The sequence below is a fragment of the Equus caballus genome, chromosome 5 (genome assembly GCF_041296265.1).
Source record: "Equus caballus isolate H_3958 breed thoroughbred chromosome 5, TB-T2T, whole genome shotgun sequence".
Classification (NCBI taxonomy): Eukaryota; Metazoa; Chordata; class Mammalia; order Perissodactyla; family Equidae; genus Equus; species Equus caballus.
In genome coordinates, this window is record NC_091688.1 from 1,577,043 (window position 1) to 1,599,699 (window position 22,657).

At 58.5% G+C, this 22,657-nt stretch overlaps 1 protein-coding gene across 4 annotated transcripts in view; it reads left to right on the forward strand.

The window, feature by feature from the left end:
- Positions 1 to 22,657, forward strand: part of CNTN2 (contactin 2) — a 32,008-nt gene that overhangs the window by 4,460 nt on the left and 4,891 nt on the right. For all 4 annotated transcript variants that reach the window (XM_023640385.2, XM_070266541.1, XM_023640387.2 and 1 more), the window contains 20 exons: positions 4,140 to 4,294; positions 8,645 to 8,789; positions 8,917 to 9,092; positions 9,237 to 9,332; positions 9,719 to 9,928; positions 10,208 to 10,307; positions 11,510 to 11,685; positions 12,084 to 12,220; positions 12,677 to 12,806; positions 14,415 to 14,565; positions 14,685 to 14,812; positions 15,140 to 15,315; positions 15,824 to 15,944; positions 16,716 to 16,874; positions 17,400 to 17,549; positions 19,448 to 19,518; positions 19,831 to 20,065; positions 20,351 to 20,463; positions 21,625 to 21,811; positions 22,159 to 22,271. In XM_023640385.2, coding sequence (XP_023496153.2) covers positions 4,140 to 4,294; positions 8,645 to 8,789; positions 8,917 to 9,092; positions 9,237 to 9,332; positions 9,719 to 9,928; positions 10,208 to 10,307; positions 11,510 to 11,685; positions 12,084 to 12,220; positions 12,677 to 12,806; positions 14,415 to 14,565; positions 14,685 to 14,812; positions 15,140 to 15,315; positions 15,824 to 15,944; positions 16,716 to 16,874; positions 17,400 to 17,549; positions 19,448 to 19,518; positions 19,831 to 20,065; positions 20,351 to 20,463; positions 21,625 to 21,811; positions 22,159 to 22,271 — 2,929 coding nt within the window. The remainder of the gene's footprint in view (positions 1 to 4,139; positions 4,295 to 8,644; positions 8,790 to 8,916; positions 9,093 to 9,236; positions 9,333 to 9,718; positions 9,929 to 10,207; positions 10,308 to 11,509; positions 11,686 to 12,083; positions 12,221 to 12,676; positions 12,807 to 14,414; positions 14,566 to 14,684; positions 14,813 to 15,139; positions 15,316 to 15,823; positions 15,945 to 16,715; positions 16,875 to 17,399; positions 17,550 to 19,447; positions 19,519 to 19,830; positions 20,066 to 20,350; positions 20,464 to 21,624; positions 21,812 to 22,158; positions 22,272 to 22,657) is intronic.

Here is a 22,657-nt window from a genome sequence, read left to right on the forward strand (position 1 = left end):
GCTCTCCTGAGCACATGGTATCTGGGTGTGACTCTGTGTGTCCCTGTGCCCTCACCTGGGGCGGCATTCTTGCTGGTGCTTGCCCGTGCCCACTGCACCTGTGGGGCTTAAGAGGAGGAAGGCGTCTGCCCAGGGAGATTCTGGAAGTCTGTCATGTCCTAAACACTTGTGAGTGTGGCCCAAATGTCGTGACTGTGTGGGAGTGAGGCCGACTCGCAGCCAGGCACCGTGTCTGGGACACACATCAGTGTCCCTCAGTGTGCTGGGGCTTGTGCACGAGGGCCCATCTCAAGGATCCGTGAGGACTCTCAGTGACAAGATCTGATCTTTCCTGAGCACTCACGGTGGACCAGGAACGGTGCTGACCCCATAAGAGCCCCGTGAGGTGGGCACGTCCTACCCTTCTCATCCCCACTTTGCACTTGGGGACTGAAGCTCAGAGAGGTTAAGTAATGAATCCAATAGCTAGGGTTATACTGGTTACCTACACTAGGGCTACAGTAGCCACTAAGCGCTAGGCCAGTTGGCATGAGGACCCACCCCACTAACGGTGTGCTGCGCTGCAGGAGGGGGATGGGGGCCCCGGGGACCTCCTGCAATGCTTCTTCGCTGACGAGTCACTCAGTCTCCACCCTCAACTGGGCTTCAAACTCCCCCTTTTTCCTACCACCACCGCCGCCCCCGAAAACTGCCCAATCCTGGGGTGCTCAGATCTCCCTTGTCCCGGGGAGGAGAGAGGGATTCAGGGCCAGGGCTGGGTGGGCCACGCGGGGGCATTTAGGCAGAGCGTAGCTTTCATTTTCTGACTGGCTCTGTGCAGGGTCCTCAGCCCAGCAAACCCAGCCCTGTGCTGGGGTCCAGCTCACAGCCTTCCACCCCCAGCTATCGCCCCGCCCTTTGTTTCCAGCTATTCGGCCCCCTCCCCGTGGTGCCCCTGAATCCCCAAGCAACCCGTCCGCCCACGTGCTGGTGCCTCACAGGACCAGCCCCCGAGGGTGCCGGCCTGTGCCTGTCCGTGCCAGCCTGTGCCTGCACCCCTGCGCCAGGGCAGCTGGCCTGGGCCAGCCTTGGCCAGCTCTGGGCCTGGCGTAGCTCCACTCCAGCCTTCTCCTGACAAAAAGGTCTCCTCCATCCTGGGCTTTCTAGAATGTGTCATAGGGCAGGTGGCATGGGGAGATGACTGGCCCCTGCAGGTCAGGAGACATCCTCGGCTGTACTCAGCTGCTCAGGGAGCCCTACAAAGGCAGTGTTTTTATCACCGTCTCCCCAGCACCTACCACAGTGCCTGGCATGTGGTCATAAATTCCAGGATGGACATGGTCACAGGGCAAGGCTGGGTATCAGCTGCCTCACCTTCAGGGAGGCAACAAGCTCCAACCTTTGACCCAGACTCCATGTGTGCGTGTCTGTGTGTGTTTGTACACACACAGGCCCTGGCACACAGCAGAGCCCATGCACATCTGAGCGGGCTGGCCAGTCTCTCCCCAAGGCAACCCCAGGTGCTCCTCAATCCCAGCCCTTCCCCCTCCCACGTCTTCTCTGAGGCTGCGGGTCTCAGTCCCCGGCAGGTGTCCCGGACCCTGGAGCCCAGAGGTGACTGATAAGTCTGAATTAAATTGAAGTTTAGGACACGCAGTGGGATTGTATTATCCATGATATATAGTAACTACCTATGGTAGGAGAGAGATCAGATCATTCTGACCACTGTGGGGTGGACGTGAGCGAGCGATCACAGGGAAACACGGCAGGGGCAGGGTCCTCACACCCTGTGCCAGGCAGGGACACACACACATACACACAGAGACCAGACATACCCATGCACAGACACATGCACATACACAGAGACACAAAGACCAGACCACACACATATACAGGGACATACAGACACAGATACAAACATCACATACATGGACATGCGCACACACACATGCCCAGCCCGCTCTCGCCAGTACGGCTGGTGGGCAGCAACAGACTCCCGCCCCAGAGCCTCCAGCCCTGGGCACAGCTCCTGGCAGTCTGTCTCTGCTTTGCCCGGGCACACTCAGGGTGTGCCTGGAGCCCAAGCTCCTCCCAGCACTGGCCCCCTCACCCTCCCTGATCTCCCGGGACTGGCAGGCCGCAATGGGGGAAGCAAACGAGGACGGAGCACCTTCTCTGTGCCGGACTCCGGGAGACGGCACACCAGCGCCAAGGCATTTTCAAACTTTCTGGAGCTGCAGAACCCTTTGTTTAAAGAGAAGCTCATGGGAAGGTTGGAGGCAGCGCACCTCCAGGGCAGGGCACGAGGGCGTGGTCAAGACCAGAGCTGCGTTCTAACTGTGTGCACATGGGGGCATCTTAGGGGCTTCCCAGTGGGGGTGAGAGGTGAACAGGGCCATGAAGGATGAGTGCGCCTTGCGGAGGAAGGGCATTACCGGGGAATGGAGTCATATGAGCAAAGGCACAGAGATGGGGGTGTTGGGGGAACATCAGAGGGGCTGGAAGTGCCAAATTTCTGGGTTCAAGTCTGGAACTGAAAGTGGCAAAGACAGAGAGAGCAGGTGGTCATGGAGAAGTGGCACCAGGCCCCCTTCCTGACAAAGGGAAGTGGGTATGAGGCTGGAGTTGGAGTGGGGAGGGAGTGCCATCTGTTTAAAAACCATTCCCGCCACCGAACACCCAGCCTCCCAGCCTGCATCCTTCCTGACAGGCCCTGGGCCACTAATCCCCCCCTCCCCCTAGATCCTTCAGGCGCCAGCACGGCTGTTGAGGAGGCAGGAAAATTTGAGGGGTGATGAAACGTTGAGGTCCAAAGGGGTTTGGGAACTCCTTCTTTCCAAGGGAACAGAGAGCGAAGTGAGACAGGGAGATCCTGAGCTTGCAGTGGTCCTCAGACCCTGCACTGGCCCCAGGCGCAGTCTTAAGTCACCTGCAGCCTGCCTTCTGCACCTCCCACCCCCCTCCAGGGGACAGCACTTCCAGGCCCTCAGCCGCTCTGCACTCTCTGGAGCATCACAGTCTCAGGCTGGAAGGGACTTTAGACAGTATTCATTTTGCAGATGAGGATACTGAGGCACAGATGGCATGGGGCTTGCGGCCAGTTAGTGCAAGAGCCCCCACCCAGGCTCGCACCCCAGCCCCAGGCCCTCCCCACAACCCTTAGGGCTCTGCAGAGTGGGCAGGCAGGGCAGAGAAGCAGAGTCTGCAGCTGGGTTTCCTGGCTCCTGTGGCAGCTCTGACAGGGAGCTGTGGAGCCCAGCGGCCAGGCTCACTCAAATAACCGAGAAGCAAACCCCTGAGATTGCACACTGTCCCCAGGACTCGGATAGTCTGCCCGAGATGGGGAGTAGACAGAAAGACTGGCCCTGCCCCCGCTCTCGGGGTAACTGATGGAGGGGCTCTGACTTGCTCTCAGTGGCCCCCGGCCAGGCACAGGTTCTCGGAGCCCCAGGATTTAACCATGTCTCCGCTCATCTCTGTGCAAGAGGGAGGCTCCTCTGGGAGCTGCGTTAACTCTTTCGGCCCAGAAGGCCTGTCTGGGCCCATCAGCCCCTCTGGTTGGGGAGCACTGATAACGGGACCAATGTTATGGCTCCATCATGCACACCACATATGTGCCTACCTGGGGCCCTGGAGGAAAGGGAGTAGATGAGTCAGTGACACCCTTCGCCACCGCTGGAGAACAAGGTGGTCCCGAGAGGCTTAAGGCAGCTCTCAGAGGGGCTCATTACCACCACCACCCCCGGCAGTGTGGGGGCGTGGCAGGGGAGGGGGTGCCCCAGTTACTAGAAGAAGATAGGATGAGCTCCCCAAACCCAGGCACAGCCCTACATAGAGAGCTATCACTGGTGAGCGGGTGGGTGGGCTCTCGCCTCCCACTTAGCCACTGCTTCACTTCCTGAGCAGCACCCTGCTGGCTGCGGCAGGCTGGAGTGGGGTACAGGGCAGAGCCAGACTCCCCAGGGGGCCAGTAGGAGGCACTCAGCCCTGGGAAGAGCTCCTCGGTAATGGCCAAGCCCCTTCCCCTGGGGCCTGGGAGGATGAGTGCTGGAGCAATTCCGGCCCCTCCTGAGGCTGAGCTAAAAGCATTGCCGACCCAGACGTGCCTGGAGCTGGGAGGGGCATCCTCAGCGAGTCCTCCCGTCCCTCTGCCTCCCCAGGTCCTCCTCAGCCTCCAGCCAGTGTCCTCCAGTGCTGGGCTGGGGCTCCTCTCCTCCGCTCCCCACCTCTGCCCGGACGGCCACCATGGGGACACCCACCCAGAGGAAGTCTCACCTGATGCTGCTGGTTGCCGTGGCCCTTGTCTCCTCGCCAGGTAAGAGGGCTCGGTGGGCTCAGAAGGCCAGCTGGGACGATCAGATCGCTGTCTCGTTGCTATTACTTCAGTGATGACTACAGAAATCCTTGCTTCTGCATTGCTGTAGCACTTAGGTTTCTGAGGCCATTTCCTGGCTAAAATTTTCCCCTTTGTGGATCTTACCTTCCCTTTGAGGTTAGGAGGAGAGGGAATGAGTCTTTCCCCTATCCTAAGTGAAAGAAGCATGATCCAGAGAGAGCCAGCGGCTTGCCTTGGGTCACACAGCAAGGTTATGGCAGCACCAGATTTCCATGACATCAGCCTAGAGTCACAGCCGCTAAGGCCGTGTGCGGTCCAATATGGGAGCCAATAACCACGTGGGCCCATTCAAACTGGGATTCAATTTTAAAATTAGTTCCTCAGTTGTACTAGCCACATTTCAGGGGCTAATAGCCATAAGGGACAGCAAAGATCACCAAACATTTCCATCATCACACAAAGTTCTGTTGGATAGTATGCTCGAGGGCCCCTGACATGATGAGACAGGGATCCCTACCACGAAACTCCAGGAGGGTTCCTCAGGCGACGCTGCGGCCTGGCAAGTGGGTGGAATAGGCTCTGGGAGAGGATGAGGCAGAGTGGGGGTGGGGGGTGGAGGGGTGCAGGCAAACTCGAGAGGGTTCTCATGGAAAAGTCCCCATGCCAGCAGTGCCACGGGGCGGGAAGAGGGGCGGAGGAGGCGGCAGAAGGGAAGGAGGGTGTGGAGAAGAGGCGGTGCAGGCCCAGAGGCCCAGGCTAGCTGGACGCTGAAGAGCGAGCCAGGGAGGAGGTGCCAGGGACCCAGCCTGTCCCGGAGCTGCCTACTGCAGCTCTGAGGAGCCTGCTGGGACCGCCGCTTGGCCTCTCTGCCCGACCTCCAGCCCAGATCAACAGATGTTTCTTTGCTCCTTAGAGATCTCCGTGGGGAAGGATTCCCATCCTCCACTGTACTTCTGGAGTTCTGGCTGCCTCAGACTCCAGCTCCCCACCCCACATTCCTGCAGGGCTGCAGCCGGCACATTTTAGCTTCTTTGTCTCACCAGGGAAGGACTCCACTGGCACACTTTCAGATGCTCTCATTATGTCCTGACTGCCCCTCAACCCTGCCCCCAAGTCAGTGAGGCTGCTGGGAAGCAGGGCTGATCCAGAGGGTGAAGGGAACCCTGTGGTCCCCCACGCTCAGGCCTGGCCACCTGTGCCAGGGCCCACCAGGTCAGGAGGAGCTGCAGGGGTGGGGAGCCCAGGCTGCGTGAGCAGGAGACACCCAGCCAGAGAGGGCAGGGCAGGGATTCCTGGCCTCCTCAGCTCCGCCCTCCCTCGGGGACCGCTCAGTGCAGTGCCAGGACTGTGCCATCTGAGGCAAGGGGCTGGGGCAGCCTCCAGAGTCCTGAGGCCAGAGCGACAGGAAGGCCAAGGGAGAGGGGACCTGGTCTGCCACATCCTGGAGCTCCAGAGATAGGAGTGGACATCCCTTCCTTGTTCCCACCCCTCCCAGGAAGGAGAGTGGCTCTCGGCTGTCCTTGCTAACCTGCCCTGGGGATGCACCTTTGGACTCCCAGCACCTCAGTGCAAGGAAAGGCAGCAAGGATTCCCCTCCACGCTCTCCTCTCTCTAACACTCTTCCTCTGCAGGGTTCCTGATGCCAGTGTTTGGGGAGCAGAGTGGCCAGGACAGGGAATCAGGAAAGAATCAGAGAGCGATGGGACAAGGACAGCACAGCCAGGAGGGGTGGTTTTGCCTGGGAGAGTGTGTGTGTGTGTGTGTGTGTGTGTGTGTGTGTGTGTGTAGCTTCCGAGGAAGGTGTGGGCTGAGTGAGGGTGTGTCTGAGAGGGTGGAGATGTGAGTGAGTTGTTGCTCCCTTTGTGGGTGACGAGTGTGCATAGAAAGCCTTTACAGGCCAGCACAACGGCTCTCGGCCCAGCCGCCCTTCCGAATGCCCGGGAGGCAATTAAAAATATCTGATTCCTCGGCCTCACTCCTAGAGATCCTGATTCAGTACCTCTGGGACACAACAGGGCCTCCGGTGGTTCCGATGTGAAACTGAGGTCAAGAATCACTTCACACTGTTGTCAAGGATGTTGGCTGTGGGGTGAGGCTGGTCGGGGTCCAAACCCTTAGACCTGCTCCTTGCTGGGTGATTTGGGGCAAATTATTCAAGCTTCCTAAGTCTCAGTTTCCACGTTAGTCAAATAAGAAAATGGCAACACCTCTCTTGTAAAGAGGTTACAAGAAGGAACTATGGAGCGTAGTGTCCAATGAAGACAGGCGCTCCATAAACACACCTGTTTTCATTTCCCTGAGTGCAGGGTATATATAAACACGTACACACAGACATTCAGGGCTGTGTGTGCATGGGAACGGATGCGTGGGTAAATGTGTGGATCTGACCACCGGAGTAGCTTAGAGAGGTATGCATGTGTGATGTGTGTGCATGTAAGGAAGTGTGTGTAGGTGACAGATGTGGAGGTGTGCATTTGTGGATATTGGGGTGAGGGTGTGGATATGGAGTGAGCGTATATGGAGAGAGCTTTTTCAGGAAGAAAGCCAGTCTTACAGTATCAATGTGCCCTGGGCCCACTCAACCACCCCCACCATCCAGACAGAATTACTGGAAGCTGCTATTGTGCAAGGTGGTTCCCAGCAGCCCGGCCGCCTCCACCACCCCTCCGCTCCCTCCCCTCCCGGGAGTCCCAGCTGGAGCAAGGGTCCCTACCCTCCACCACCATCATTAACTGGGGATTAAGCTGGGCTCTCCAGCCGAGATGACGCCGCCACTGTCTCTCCGTCTCTGAGGCCTGGGGCGGCAGTGAGGGATAGTGGGGGGTGGTGGGAGGGGGGTGGGGATGCCATTTCAGGGAGCCCTGCCTCCTTCCTCATTTTGAGAGCTGCTTAACAGCTGCCCTCACTCCCAGGGGTCCAGAGCTGAGCCTCAGCTGCGGCATAGGGCCCACTCCCGACCCCTGGAATAGGGCTGACAGCTGGATGCGCCGAGAGTGGAGGCACTAATTGGTTAACGGGGATCCTACCCCCCACGACCCACCAAGGAGGGCCTGAAATCAGCTGCACTGAGGGGTAGGAGCCAATTAGGGGTGGACTGGCCGCTGCCTGACACCACAAAGGCAGAGCGTGCCCCACTCTATGAGTCAGCTGAGAGAGCCCCCCCCCCACCCCCGTGGAAGGGCAGGTGTGAAACAGCGCCCTCCGTGCCCCAGTGTCCCCTGCCGGAGTGAGGCTGGACAATGTGCGTGAAGAGAGAGGCACGGGCCCCAGGAGGGCCAGGCATGAGAACTCCATTTGCACATGTGACACCCACTGGCTCAGCAAATTCAGGGGACCAATGTCTAGACCTGCATGTGCCGCAGACTTGCCTGTGACCATGGGCAAGTCACTCCTTTTTCTAGGCCCGTCTTTCTTCAATTGTCACACTGGAATTTTATAAAAATGCCCCCAAAGCAACCTGCACACCATCCGCCCACCGTGAAGCCTTCCTTCCCCACCCCAGCCCACCCCACCACACCCTACCCAGTGCTGGGTCCAGCAGACACTCGCTGAGCACACACCTGTGCCAGTGCAACCCTCTGTGGGCCCAGGGGTGCACGCCTGGTATTCCCACTTCACAGGTGGAGCCCACGAGCCTCGGCAGGGTTCTGTCAGAGCTAACAAGAGGCCCAGAGCCAGGCCCCTTCTGTTGGCCCAGAAGGAGCATTAGGCTCCAGGTAACACACATGGCCCCCCCACCTCTTAGGCTATGATTCCCATGCATCCTTCTAGGCCTGTCTCACACCCTGCAGATCAGCTCCTCCGTGAGGCCCCGACAGTCCACGGGCAGGTCACCTGCCTCCCCTCTGAGGCCCCTGCATCTTGAACGTACACTGCTGCTGTGGCTCTCAGTACCTGTACTGTCAGAAAACTGTACCGTCAGTTTTCTGTCCCTCACCTTGGACCACGAGCTTCTTGAGGAAGAGGGTCTGTGTCTTATTCATTTTTACAACACAATCTCTAGTCCAGTGTCAGGTACACAGCAGGTGCTCAATACTTGAATGCAGGATGGGTGACTGAACTAATGTGACCAGATGGGGCCTGCCCAACCTGTTGATTTAAATTTTAATTAATTAAAATTAAATAAAATTAAAAATTTGTTTCCTCAGCCACACTAGCCACATTTTGAGGGCTCGATAGCTAGTGGCTAGTGGCTACTGTACTGGACAGTGCAGAAAAGGGACCTTTTCCATCACGGCAGAAAGTTCTCTTGAACAGCACCACCCTAGAGGCCTGGCTACAGCTGGCACCAAGGCCCTGAGGCTTCTGGTGGTGTCCCCCCACCTGCAGCTCGGAGCTCAGCCTGGGGAGCCCCAGCCACCTTTGGGCCTGTCTTTGAAGACCAGCCACTCGGTCTGCTATTCCCAGAGGAGTCCACAGAGGAGAAGGTGACGCTGGCATGCCGCGCCCGGGCCAGCCCTCCTGCCACCTATAGGTGAGACCCCCCCATTGGTTGTGGGGGGCCCGGGCAGCCGTGCAGCCTATCTTCACATCAGCCCTGTTGCCAGGCTGGGTCCAGCTGGGCAGGACTCAGGGGGGTCCCTCCGCCGCCTCTGCTGCAGGTGGAAGATGAACGGCACTGAGATGAAGCTGGAGCCAGGCTCCCGCCACCAGCTGGTAGGAGGCAACCTGGTGATCATGAACCCCTCCAAGGCACAGGATGCCGGCGTCTACCAGTGCTTGGCCTCCAACCCAGTGGGCACCATCGTCAGCAGGGAGGCTGTCCTTCGCTTCGGCTGTGAGACCCATGGGGTGCCAGAACACTTTGGGGAGGGGAAGAGAAGGGCCAGAAGAAGTGTCCAGAAAGGGCAGGAGACTATGTCCCACAGGGAGGGGCCCCAGGCTTGGAGGACGGTGCCTGAGTGCCCGGTCTTCACCCCAGTTCTGCAGGAATTCTCCAAGGAGGAACGAGACCCGGTGAAAACCCACGAAGGCTGGGGGGTGATGTTGCCCTGTAACCCGCCAGCCCACTACCCAGGTGAGTGGGGACCTGGCCCACAGCGACACAGTGGGCGCGGCAGGAGCTTCCAGCACTCGGCAGAGAGGGCCGGAGAGTCAGCCTTGGGAGCACTGAGCCCGGCCCCCCGCTGGAAAGGGTCCTGTTTCCTGCGTGGGTCTGTCCCTTTCCAGTTCTGTGCCCTGCCTCGCCCCTTCAGACTGGGTGGTCCCTGAAGGCAGGGCTGCACCCCTCGAGGGCCAGGATGAAGTTGCATCTTCCCTCCAGGTCTCCCCTCAGCTCCAGTTCAGAGCACGGGGACTCTCAGGACAGGGTCTTACAGACCCCCGACAGCATGTTGGGGTCCCACCCAGAGTGGCCCCGTTAGCCCAGCACCCCCTGGTTTCTTCCAACCCCACACATCCTAGGCTTGTCCTACCGCTGGCTCCTCAACGAGTTCCCCAACTTCATCCCGACGGACGGGCGTCACTTCGTGTCCCAGACCACGGGGGACCTATACATCGCCCGCACCAATGCCTCAGACCTGGGCAACTACTCCTGCCTGGCCACCAGCCACATGGACTTCTCCACCAAGAGCGTCTTCAGCAAGTTTGCTCAGCTCAACCTAGCGGCAGAAGGTCAGGGTCACAGGCATGGCGGGAAGGAGAGAGCTGGAGGGGTCAGCGGGCATTAGGAAGGGATTTTCCCTTGAAGGTTATGAGAGCAGCTCTCGGGGCACAGGGTCCGGGGCCTAGACGTCTGGGTCCTCCTGCCGCAAGGCCTCGGACCCCTGCCCCAGGCCCCCAAGAGGAAAAGAAGTCAAGACAGAGTCAGCTGGGGTTGCGCCGAGATCCTAAGCACAGGAGGGCCTGACCTGGATCATTTGCCTCTGATACGCAAAATCCCTCTCTCCCCAGATACCAGGCTGTTTGCACCCAGCATCAAGGCCAGGTTCCCAGCAGAGACCTACGCGCTGGTGGGCCAGCAGGTCACCCTGGAGTGCTTCGCCTTCGGGAAGTAGGTGGTGGAGGAGGGAAGGAGCAGGCCAGGACGCTGCCTCTCGTAGCCCCTCGGGGGTATGGGTGGCCTCAGGGAGAGGGCAAGCCGGGTCAGCACTCAGTCATCTAGGTGCCCCTCGCAGGGCCTAGCAGGGTGCTGGACCCACAGTGGGTAGTGACCACCATGTCCCCAGCACTGACTCTCTGGGTGAGGCATCACGCACACCAAGTGACATATATTGGGTCAATGCTTGACAGGCTCAGATGACTTATGCCACACCCCAGGCCAGAGGCAGGTGGCACAGTGTACAGGCCCCAACCTGGCCTGCCTGGTTGAAACCCCAGCTCTGTCACTCACTGGCTGGGAGACCTTGAGTAAACTACTTAATTCTCTGTGCCTCAGTTTCCTTATTTGTACATGGTGATAACAGTACCTAACAGGGCTGTTATGAGGAATGAGGTAACACGTGTAAAGTGTTTAGAATAGTGCCGGCATTCAGTAAGTGTTCCACAGATGCTGACCGTTACCTCCTAAAAAACTGCGTAGAAATCCTGCTCTCCCAGAAGGACTCCCGGGAACAGGGCTCAGCAAATAGCAGGCGCTCAGTGAGTGTCTATAGTGTGACTGAAGGAACTTGGTTTGTACACTGGTCCCCTCTTCCCTCAAATGCCCTTGCGGTTCCCAGGACCCCCAGCTTTGTGGAAAGTTACTGGGCTTCCAGAAGCCACAGAAAGCACATGGGAATCTATTAGCCTTCAGGACTCACTGACACCTCAGCCCAGGTGGGCACACAGTCTACTGACAGCTGAGCCCCTTTGGGAAGTAGAGGCGAGCCTGTGCGAGAGGGGAGGGGCGCAGACCCAGTCACAGGCCTCTGCTGCGGAGGGCAGGCCCAGAAAAGACGCGTCAGCGGGTGTGGGGTGGGAAGGGGAGGGCAAGCCAGCCTCAGAGTTCAGACCAACTTCATTAGGGTCACGATTGTTGCAGGGGAGATGAGGGGAGAGGAGCCCCACTTCTTGCCCCTTCCCTGCCTGTGCTCAGAGCCACCTGGGAGAGGACCTCCCTCCCTCCTTGCCTTTCTCCTTCTGTTCCTCCCCAGGCCCGGGAGTCCCCTGCCTTCCTCTCCATCCCCACCTGCCCAGCATCTCTTCGAGGAGCTGCAGGCACAGGGGAGTCTGCCCAGCTCAGCCCACCCACTCTGGCTTTGTCTCCCCTGCCAGCCCTGTCCCCCGGATCAAGTGGCGCAAAGTGGACGGCTCCTTGTCTCCGCAGTGGGCCACAGCGGAGCCCACCCTGCAGATCCCCAGTGTCAGCTTCGAGGACGAGGGCACCTATGAGTGTGAGGCGGAGAACTCCAAGGGACGCGACACGGTCCAGGGCCGCATCATTGTGCAGGGTACAGAGCCGGGGACACCCTCCCCCGCCTGCGCGCGGCCCTGAGGAAGCAGACCCGAAAGTCAGGGTGCAGACGGAGAAGCCCTTGTTTAAGCCTTCTTGCCCCAGGATTGCACTGGGCATGGGAACATAGGAGCCTCGCGCTGTGGCCAGCTCAGCGCTTGAGTCGGGGTTGCAGAAAGCACGTGCAAGGCTTAGAGTGATTCAAGACACTAAACAGCCACCGCCGCGGCCGAGGCGCCCACCTGCTCGAGCCGCTCCTCCCGGCCCCTGCCCGGAGTGCTGCTGGCGCCCTCTGCTGTCTAGAGCAGGAGCCGCAGCCCTGCCCTCCGGCCCATCTGAGGAGCTGGAGGCACCTCCCAGCTCCTCCCCAGACTTTGTCTCCCTTGCCTCCCACAGCTCAGCCTGAGTGGCTCAAGGTGATCTCGGACACGGAGGCCGACATTGGCTCCAACCTTCGGTGGAGCTGCGCAGCTGCCGGCAAGCCCCGGCCCACAGTGCGCTGGCTGCGGAACGGGGAGCCTCTGGTCTCCCAGGTAGGACACACGGCGTCCTCTGCCCACCTGGTTCCCTGACCCCCAGACTCCCCTTGCACCTCTGGCAACCCCTCTGGGCCAACTGGGGCCACAGATGGTCCCAGGTGTTTCTTTCCATCCCAGAGTCCCATGGCCACAGGCTGGTCAACTGGATAGCGTCCAACTGGAGTGTCCTGAGACTAGGTCCAGGCATGACTCAGCCACAAAAACACTAGGTGGTCCTGAGTGGGTCACCTCACTCCTCTGGCTTCAGTGTGCTGATGTGCAGGGAGATCAGGGGAATCTCTGAGTCCTGGCATTCCAGGCAGCCCTGAGATAGGACTGGGCATCTGAGCCCCCTCCTAGAGGAGTGGCAGCCTAGAGTCCCCACTGTACTCACCCCTGCCAGCCCCGCCACCCTGGTCCTCCTGTGGTCCTGATCCCCCTGCCCGACCTGGGCCGGGCTCTCCTGCACAGAGCCGGGTAGAGGTGCTAGCCGGGGACCTGCGGTTCTCCAAGCTGAGCCTAGAGGACTCGGGCATGTACCAGTGTGTGGCGGAGAACAAGCACGGCACCGTCTACGCCAGCGCCGAGCTGGCCGTGCAAGGTAGAGGGCCCAGGGAGGCGGGGCAGCCACGGTGGGGGGGGGGCAGCGAGGGGCTTTAGTAATGACTTGCAGCACTTCTAAACACACAAACACACCCCGGCAGTTTTCCTTATTTTTCCAACAGCTTCTGAGTAGAACTCAGGGATTTCAGAAGGGAGGCGAGACACTAGGTTGCGAGCTGCCCGCGGACAGAGCCCTGGGTTGTCCCATGTCTGGCTCACATAAAGTAAATGTTTGCTGCAGTGAAGAAAGGTGGCAGAAGTAACTGGAAAGCAGATCAGATAGACTTGTGTTCAACCCAGCCCCTTTGGCTATGTGACCTTTGGCAAGTTACTTTACCTCTCTGTGTCTCAGTTTCTTGATTTAAAATGTGGGTGAGAGTCCTGCCCCGCTACAGCTGATGTGCGGATTAGAGGAGATGGCAGAGGGAAAGCAGAAGGACCTGCTCACCACATCACAGGGCCCAGGAAAGGTCAGCACCCGCTGGCAGTCTTCGTTATATGATGGGCTTGTGGAGCCTCAGTTTCCTCCTCTGAAACGGACACAATGACTTCTGCCTCATCAAGTTGTAGTGAGGCTTAACTAAAACTCATTCATTCATTCATGCAACCAATATTCATTCAACACCTCCTCCTAAGGAACAAACACGAAAGATAATGTCTCTACCTTCAAGTATCTCACAATCCAATGGAGAGAGGAGGGCAAAGAAACACAAAAGTAATAAACTAAATAAGATAATTCCAGACAGCCGTAGGAAATACACTGAAAAGAAAATCCAGTAGAGTGATGGGGGAGCTGGTTAGACGGGACGGTCAGGGAAGACTCTCTGAGGAAGTCACATTTGGGATGTGACCTGAGTGTTAGGAAGGAGCCGGCCATGTGAAGATCTGTGGGATTTCCAAGCAAAAATGTACAGCAAGTGCAAAGTTCCTGAGGCAAGAAAAAGCATGGCATCTTCAAAGGACAAAAAATGACTCAGGTGATGGGGCCAGCCCAGTGGCGCAGCAATTGAGTTTGAATGCTCCGCTCTGGTGGCCTGGGGTTTGCTGGTTGAGATCCCGAGCACAGACTTACAGACTGATTATCAAGCCATTCTGTGGCAGGCGTCCCACATATAAAATAGAGGAAGATGGGCACAGATGTTAACTGAGGGCCAGTCTTCCTCAAAAAAAAAGAAAAGGCCCAGGTATTTAGAGCATGGCGAGGGGAGTGAGGTGAGGTCAGAAAGGAAGGGCTGAGTTGTGAGCCTTGCGAGGCGCTGGACTGCGTTCTGAGCACCTGATGTACATTTTGCAAAAGATATTCCAGCTGCTGGGTGGGGAAGAGACTGTAGAAGGAAAATGCAGAAACAGGAAGACCAAGTGGGGGGGGCTTTCCGAGAGTCCCATGGGAGATCTGGCAGCGTGGCCCCGCCTGGCGGCAGTGGGGTGACGAGAAGGACTGGCTTCTGGATGTACCTCGGAAGTGGTGCTACCAGGAGTCCCTCAGGGACTGGCCATGGTGGGCATGTCAAGTGCTTAGCATGGGGCTGGGTGGCCTCTTAATCAAGGGCGCCGGCTCCTGTTCCGGCGCCCTGGGTGACTGTAGGGCGCTCCCCTTTCCTTCCAGCACTGGCCCCTGACTTCAGGCTGAATCCCATAAGGCGTCTGATCCCCGCGGCCCGCGGGGGAGAGGTCGTCATCCTCTGCCAGCCCCGGGCCGCTCCCAAGGCCGTGGTGCTCTGGAGCAAAGGCACTGAGATTCTGGTCAACAGCAGCAGGTACAACCCACAGCCATCTGAGCAATTCCTGCTCCCCTGTGTCCTCCTTGGAGGCCAGTCCCCTTCCCAGGACTGCAGTGTGTCTCCGGGTTGGCTAGATCTGCTCTGTCCTGCTGCAGAGTGACCGTAACTCCGGATGGCACCTTGATCCTAAGAAACATCAGCCGGTCAGATGAAGGCAAATACACCTGCTTTGCTGAGAATTTCATGGGCAAAGCTAACAGCACGGGCGTCCTGTCTGTGCGAGGTAAAGGCTGTGGTTTGGCTGAGGCTGGTTAGCTCGGCCACCACGGGGTGTCGTCCCTCCTTGCCATCCTGCTCTTGTGTTCCCACATTCCTCCTGGTGTAGCTTTGAGGCTACCCCAGATTTGGTTTCACTTGGGACCGCCCCCCCCATCCGGAATCTAGTCCTGCTTCCCTCCCACTCACTCGTGGGGCTGTGGAGAGGTCACAGTGCTGTTGGCCATGCTGCCTCTTCTCCTTGCTGGGGCTCAGGACAAACCCTGTCACACCCTCTCCCCCTGCTCAGTCCGCTTCCTCCCCAACCACTCAGGAGCCTCGCTTCTCTTGGCAGATGCGACCAAGATCACTCTAGCCCCTTCGAGTGCTGATGTCAACCTGGGAGACAACCTGACCTTGCAGTGCCATGCCTCCCATGACCCCACCATGGACCTCACCTTCGTCTGGACCCTGGATGACTTCCCCATCGACTTCGATAAGCCCGGGAGTCACTATCGGAGGGCGAGTGTGGTGAGGCCTGAGGCCAGAGGACCCAGGGGTCTTCCCTCCTTTGGACAGACAGGGGAGCCAGGATGGCCTTAACCATCACCCCACTCCTCACAGCCTTTCCCCATTCCCCAGGAGTGCCATGCATGGCAAGCTCGTCCTTGGATTGAGCAGTTCCCTGGATTCCACCTGAAGTCCATGCACTTAAGAGAGGGCCAGGGACAAACCTGGAATTCTGGGCACCCCTCAAGACTCACTCCCCGCTACTGTCCTTGCTATCCTGCCTGCAATGCAAATGACATCACTGACTTGGACTCCTGTTGACCATCTTCTTAGCAGACTGTTGTTCAGTCCCCAGTGGTACTAAGTGAGGAGAGCTGATTCCTCCCATGGAACAGATAGGACACTGAGACGCAGCGGGGTCCCTGGACGTGATGGAGCAGGGGACCCCGAGCCCTGCCTCATGTCTCATGGCTTTCTGCAGTAGCCGGGGTGTCCTCTGACCTGCCCCCTTTCTGTCCCCCGTATGCAGAAGGAGACCGTTGGGGACCTAACCATCCTGAACGCCCAGCTGCGTCACGGTGGGAAGTACACGTGCATGGCCCAGACGGTGGTGGACAGTGTGTCCAAGGAGGCCACAGTCCTGGTCCGAGGTGAGGGGTTCCCACCCCCACCCCCCGACTCCCTCAGAGCCCAGCTGGGCTCTTCTGACCCTTGCTCCCTAACTCCCCGCCTCTCCCTGAGGCCGTGGGGAAGGGCTTCTGACATAAGCCCACTGAGCTGCCTTCTCCTGTGGCTCTTCACAGGTGCTAAAGGAATAGGGTATTCGCCCCCTAAAGCTAAAGTTTTGGGGCCGGCTCAGTGGTGCAGCGGTTACGTTTGCACGCTCACTTCGGCAGCTGGGGCTCGCTGGTTCGGATCCCAGGCCGGGACCTACGTACCACTTATCCAGCCACGCTGTGGCAGGCGTGCCACGTACAGAGTAGAGGAAGATGGGCACAGACGTTAGCTCAGGGCCAACCTTCCTCAGCAAAAAGAGGAGGATTGGCGCTGGATGTTAGCTCAGGGCTAATCTTCCTCAAAAAAAAAAAAAGCTAACGTTTTAAAAATCCACTCCCAAACATGTCCCAAGACTGGAGAACTTTGCTGAGGCCAGAAGTCTTCAGAGCCTACTGCCGGGAGACCTGTACACATCCCTGTGTGAGGGCCTCTGTGACCCCTCCAGCCTTAGACACATCCCTCCCCACCTCGCAGCCCCCTTTCCCACTCCCTGCCCCCATTCCCGCTCTCCCGCCCAGGCGTGTTTGCTGCGCCCTCTGCTGCCCCTTCTTGGTACCGCACCAGCTCCAGCCGGCGTGGAGGAGGTTGGCTCAGGTTTGAAGCTGCCCCATTCTGACCCACTGTGCTGCGACCTCTTGGTGCAGGTCCGCCGGGCCCCCCGGGAGGTGTGGTGGTGAGGAACGTCGGTGACACCACTGTCCAGCTCAGCTGGAGCCGCGGCTTTGACAACCACAGCCCCATTGCCAAGTACACCCTGCAAGCTCGCACCCCACCTGCGGGGAAGTGGAAGCAGGTTCGCACCAGTAAGTGTGAGGCCCCGCTGGGTCGCTACCAATAAGGCCTGGCTATGTGCCTGGGGTCGGGGCCAGGGGTCGGGCCGCAGGACTGAGCCTGGGCTTCAAAGGGAGACAAGCTCCCAGGCCATTGGAGGAGACGGTGGTCACAGGACAGCAGCAGAGAGGGGACAGAGATGGAGGAGGCACTCATCTGTGCCCCGGAAGCAGTGGCAGGACTCTCTCGCGGGAGCAATGAAAGCAGTTGGAGGGCGTGGGGTGCATGCGGCCCACTGGTTTTCTGAGCCTTTCTGAACGAGGCACTGAGCTCTTTAGCATACGGCAGGTGCCACCACCGGCTGGGTACAAAGAGCTGGGCGCAGTCCCTGCCCTTTCCACCCGGACCAATGAACAAGGGTACAAGGAGCTGGGCGCAGTCCCCGCCCTTTCCACCCGGACCAATGAACAAGGGTACAAGGAGCTGGGCGCAGTCCCCGCCCTTTCCACCCGGACCAATGAACAACGCCGGGACACTGCCTCTCTGCTGCCTTGCAGATCCCGCCAACGTCGAGGGCAACGCTGAGACCGCCCAGGTACTAGGCCTCACGCCCTGGACGGACTACGAGTTCCGGGTCTTAGCCAGCAACATCCTGGGCACTGGGGAGCCCAGTGGGCCCTCCAGCAAAATCCGGACCCAGGAAGCAGGTCAGAGCCCTGGGTGTCCCAGAGAGACGGAATGTCAGGGCACAGACCCTAGCTCCTTAAAGGGAACACCAAGTCATCCCTACTCACCAGGCTTCAGACTCTAACAAAAAATATGAGCAAGGAGGGCCGTCAGGCAGGCTGGGCGCCGCACCGCAGCAGGCCTGCACCACGGCCTCGGGGCTGCAAGGACCACCCGGTCCAAACCCCTCACTTAACAAAGGGGCCAACCTCACAACTGCTTGTGGATCCACAATGACCCCGAAATGGAAACTTTAATTTAAAAAAAATAGAAAGCCAAAGTTTGGAGAAGGGAAGGGTCACACTGGCAGAGCCTGGCCTTAAACCCAGCACCGTGGGCTGGTGGGCAGGTGTCCCCTCTGGAAGTGCCTGAGTGCAGTTTAAATCAGCTTTGTGGAAGGTGTGTGTGTGTACGTGTGTGTGTGAGAGTGCTATGTGGAAGGCGTGTGTGTGTACGTGTGCGTGTGCATGCATGCTTTGTGGAGGGGTTGGAAGCAGCACTGTCCCCAAGTCCTTCTTGAGGTGGTTTCTGGGGGAGCAGGAGGGACAGATAACCTGCCCACGCCTCCCTGGAAGGCATGTGGGTGTCAGGACCTGAGCGGGGAAGGAAGGGGAGGAGACCACCCCGAAGGGGCCTCTGCTGAGAGGCCCCTGCCCACCCTCTGAGCCTTTCCCAGGGAGGACGCAGTAGGAGGGCCCTGGGATCTGGAGCCCGGCAGCAGGGGTCAGGGCCCTGCCTCCCCTTCCCCGCCCAACAGGCCTGCCCCGCTGCAGGTGTAGGGAGGCTCTGCTTTCTGATGGGCCCTTAAACACGGTTTCCGATATGCCCCAGGCTGAATCTCTGGGCTCTTTCTGGAATCATTCAACATTTTTAATTGGTACCTCTCCTGAGTATGGAATTTCAGAAGGAGCACTTTCTTTGATTGAAATTCTTGGAGAGTCATATGAGGGGGAGGAGTGGTCTCCTTCGTTCTGTCCTGAGAGTTGATGAGCGAAGACAGCTATGATGCAGAGGAAAGATGATGGGCTTTGAAATCAGAAGAGCTGAGTTCAAATCCAATGTGTGTGCCACTTATTACCTGTGTGACCTTAGGGAAGTCACTTGAAAGTGCTGGGCCTTAGTCTTTCCACCCCTTTCAGAGTAATAATGACGCCCTCCTCACAGGATTAAACGGCAATGTGTTTAAGTACCCCTTGCAAATTAGATGCTATCGTCATCAGAACCAAGTAAGAAGTCTTGATTCTCTGCAGAAATATTTTGACCCTCAGCCAAGTTACCCCCTGCCAAGCTTTCTGATCTAATTAAATGCATTCTTGTTTTAATATCAGCCTTGTTGAATTCTAGAGACAATTAGGAAATTAAATCTGCCACAAGAAGAAAAATAATAATAAAACAGCCTACAACCCACAAGAAATGGTTTTTGCATTAACTGCAGTCTGGATTATTTATTCCCCTTAAGGTAAAGCAAACTGGAGTTGGTCTCTTGTTATTTAGTTTAAACTGACAGGAGAAAGAGGACATGATCATTTATGGAGCATCTACTATCTATGTACATATGTACATGCCACTATCTGGTTTAGTGTTATTTTTATAGCCCTTTGAGAGAAACGTTACCCTCATCTTACGGAGAGGAGAATCAGAGGCTCAGAGAGGTTAAGTAACTTGCCCAGGGAAACACAGCTAGTAAGTGGCAGAGGAAGGATTTCATCTCAGGTCTGCCTACCTCCAGGGCCCACGTCCAGAGGGACTGTTGGAGGACAACACCAGGGCCCATTGGAAGGGGCATCTGGTCCTAGGATGCTTTCCAGGCACAGTCTCCGGACTTCTTTTTCCTCACTGTCCATTAACAAGCCACGTCTGTGTCTCTTGGCTCTGACAGCCCCCTCAGTGGCACCCTCAGGACTCAGCGGAGGTGGTGGAGCCCCGGGAGAGCTCGTTGTCAACTGGACGGTAAGCTGCAGGGACAGAGGCAGAAATATGCCTCCAGTTCCGGGGGGAAGGGAGGTGGGGAGAGGGACACAAGTCCTGGTCCCAGCCCACGGCCTGACATCTCCGGGCTGCAGCAGCGTGCAGAGGACCCAGGCGGAGCCACTGCACAGTCCCGACTCGAGAGCAGCCAGCGTCCTCTCCCCCTGCCCTTGCGCCCACGCAGGATGAAAACCCCCGTGGCTCCGGCGCTGGGGCCGGCCCTCTCGGGGTGCTGGAGGACGAGCAGGGGAAGGCAGCTCGGCCCTCCGCCCACGCCACGCTGTCGCCCCGCAGCCCGTGCCCCGGGAGTACCAGAACGGAGACGGCTTCGGCTACCTGCTGTCCTTCCGCAGGCAGGGCAGCGCCGGCTGGCAGACCGCCCGGGTGCCGGGCGCCGACGCCCAGTACTTCGTCTACAGCAACGACAGCGTCCGGCCCTACACGCCCTTCGAGGTGAAGATCCGGAGCTACAACCGCCGCGGGGCCGGGCCCGAGAGCCTCACGGCCCTGGTGCACTCGGCTGAGGAAGGTGGGCCGCGCCGCTGCCTCTCTGAGCTCGCAGCCCTGCTCCGGTCCACGGCGTGGGTGGAGAGGACGCGCGGGTCCCACGTCACCCGCCCTACCTAAGGGACCCAGGAGGGAGGCTCTCTGGGAAGAGAAGTGGGCCTGGGGGATGTTCTGAGACCAGCCCCCAGACTTCATCCCTAACCCTGGGCTCTCCCAATTCCTAAGCAAGGGTCGTCCGGGTGGGCAGCTGCTCTGTGGGACAGAGGGAGGTCCTGGGAACCCAAATCCATTCTATATCGGTCCCCAGAGCCTAGGGTGACCCCTACCAAGGTCTGGGCCAAGGGGGTCTCATCCTCAGAGATGAACGTGACCTGGGACCCCGTGCAGCAGGATGTGAATGGTATTCTCCTGGGGTACGAGGTGAGTACTGACTGGGGGCCTGGGAGAAGAAGGGGTGCTGGGGCTTCAGGGGTAGGTGGGGGCGCCCCACAGCTCACTCAGCTTTCCTCCTGGTATCACTCATTCACTGACTAGGCAACAGCACCCAGTCCAGGCAGCACTGTGGACGACCTTAGCTAAGCCCTCAGGGCTTGCTGCTCAGTGGGGAAGGCTGACCTGCATGACAGCCTCGAAGGAAACGCTTGGCTAGAGCCCCCTGAGGAAGGGCGGTTCCGGGAGCCAAGGGTGGGGGGAGTTGGGGGCGGGTTCTGGGAGGGGTGGGGGGAGTGGGGGCGGGTTCTGGGAGGGGCATGGCCTCCCCCGTTCGTGGCAGAGCGCAGTTAGCCTGGCATTCTCAGAGAATGGGAGGGAACAGCATGTCTCCTCCGTGTACCAGCTGATGGTACCTTCCCTGGGCAGGGGCCCTGGGCCCATCAATGCCTCCACACTGGGGCACCTGTGGAGCAGATGGAGCGGGAGAGGGAGCAAAAGGAGGGAAAGAAGGAAAAGCAAGAAATGTCATTGCCCAAGGGAGAATCATCAGGGGCTACTGGTGATGTGGCAGATTCCATTGCAGGGGAGCCTGCTCTGGGCTTTAGCACAGTGGTGAGGCCAGCCCCAGTGAGGAGACAATTCAAACTCTGCCCTTGTTTGGAAGGATATTTAGCAGATCTTAATATTAAAATAGGTTTGCATGTGTTGGACAGCCATCAGAAGTCTGCTGGGGGCTGGGGGACTACTTCAGAAGTGCAAATAGGCCTCTTCTATCCTCTAGCAGAGTCCCCACAGGATGCCCTCGGTTAATTAAATGGGGCTGTGTTCCAGCAGGCCATTGCCAGGTTGAGTCTGTGCTGGTCCCCCACGGTCACCTGCCCACTCACTTGCTTCCTCGTTCAGCCCGGTATTGAGCGCTTCCTTGGTCTGGGTAGTCGGTTGGGCACCAAGAAGGCAGCACTGACTCACTTCTTGTCACTGCTGTCTTGGAGTCATGGTCTGGTGTCCAGGTTCTAAGACCCAAGACTGAGTCACAAGGACCAGAGTGAGCAGGAGAGGAACAGAATGTCAGTGGCCAGGGCCAGGGTGAGGGGAGCCGAGGTCCTGGGTTTGACCACTGACCCTAGGGGGTACCCCTGCCCCCTTTAGATCCGCTACTGGAAAGCTGGGGACAAGGAAGCAGCCGCTGACCGAGTGAGGACAGCAGGGCTAGATACCAGTGCCCGAGTCACTGGCCTGCACCCCAACACCAAGTACCATGTGACGGTGCGGGCCTACAACCGGGCGGGCACCGGGCCTGCCAGCCCTCCCGCCAATGCCACGACCATGAAGCCCCGTGAGTCTGTCTGCCGGCGGTAGGGATGGGGGTGGGGGTGTTGGGGGAAGGTGCCTCTAGGTTCGGTCTTTCCCCAGCATAAGACAAATGCTCTAGCCCACAAAGCCTGGGCTGGACAAAACAAGGCAGCGAGCCTAATGAAAATAAGGGAGTGGAATTCATGGCCTCTGAAGTGCCTCTCTCCTCTCCACCTTCAGATCTCATGGGGTGTGTTTCTGAGGCAGCCGTGACAGGATGCTCTGGGTGTAATGCCATGGGCAGACCTGCAGATGAAGCCTGGCTAAAGGCAAGGGGTGGGTGGTGAGGAAGCATTTGGAAGTCTCCCCACTTTCTCCCTCCCCCGGCAGCTCCACGGCGACCTCCTGGCAACATCTCCTGGACTTTCTCGAGCTCCAGTCTTAGCATTAAGTGGGACCCTGTGGTCCCCCTCCGAAATGAGTCTGCAGTCACTGGCTATAAGGTAAGCAAGGGACAAACCAGGCGGTGAGCCATGAGGAGCAGCCCCACATCTCCAGTGAACACAGGGAGCTGCGTTCATAGCAAGAGGGATCTGAGGTAGATATGCGAAGAGTTCGTGACGGTGAGAGGCATGAAATGGCTTCAGGTAGTGTGGGGTAGAGACTACAAAACAGGCGCAGGTGGTGTCACTGCAGAAAGGCAGGGCTCCTGGGACGGTGACGGACTGGGGATCCTGTAAGCCTAAGGAGTCTGCAGAAACAGTTGAGCTGCTTGCAAGTTTTCCTCCCACCAGTGAGGAACTGGTTCAAGAGCCCGGGCAATGGGAAATGAGGGGTGAGGAGGCAGGACCTCGAGGGCCCGGAACCCTAGGGGCTCCTCCCAAGGCCT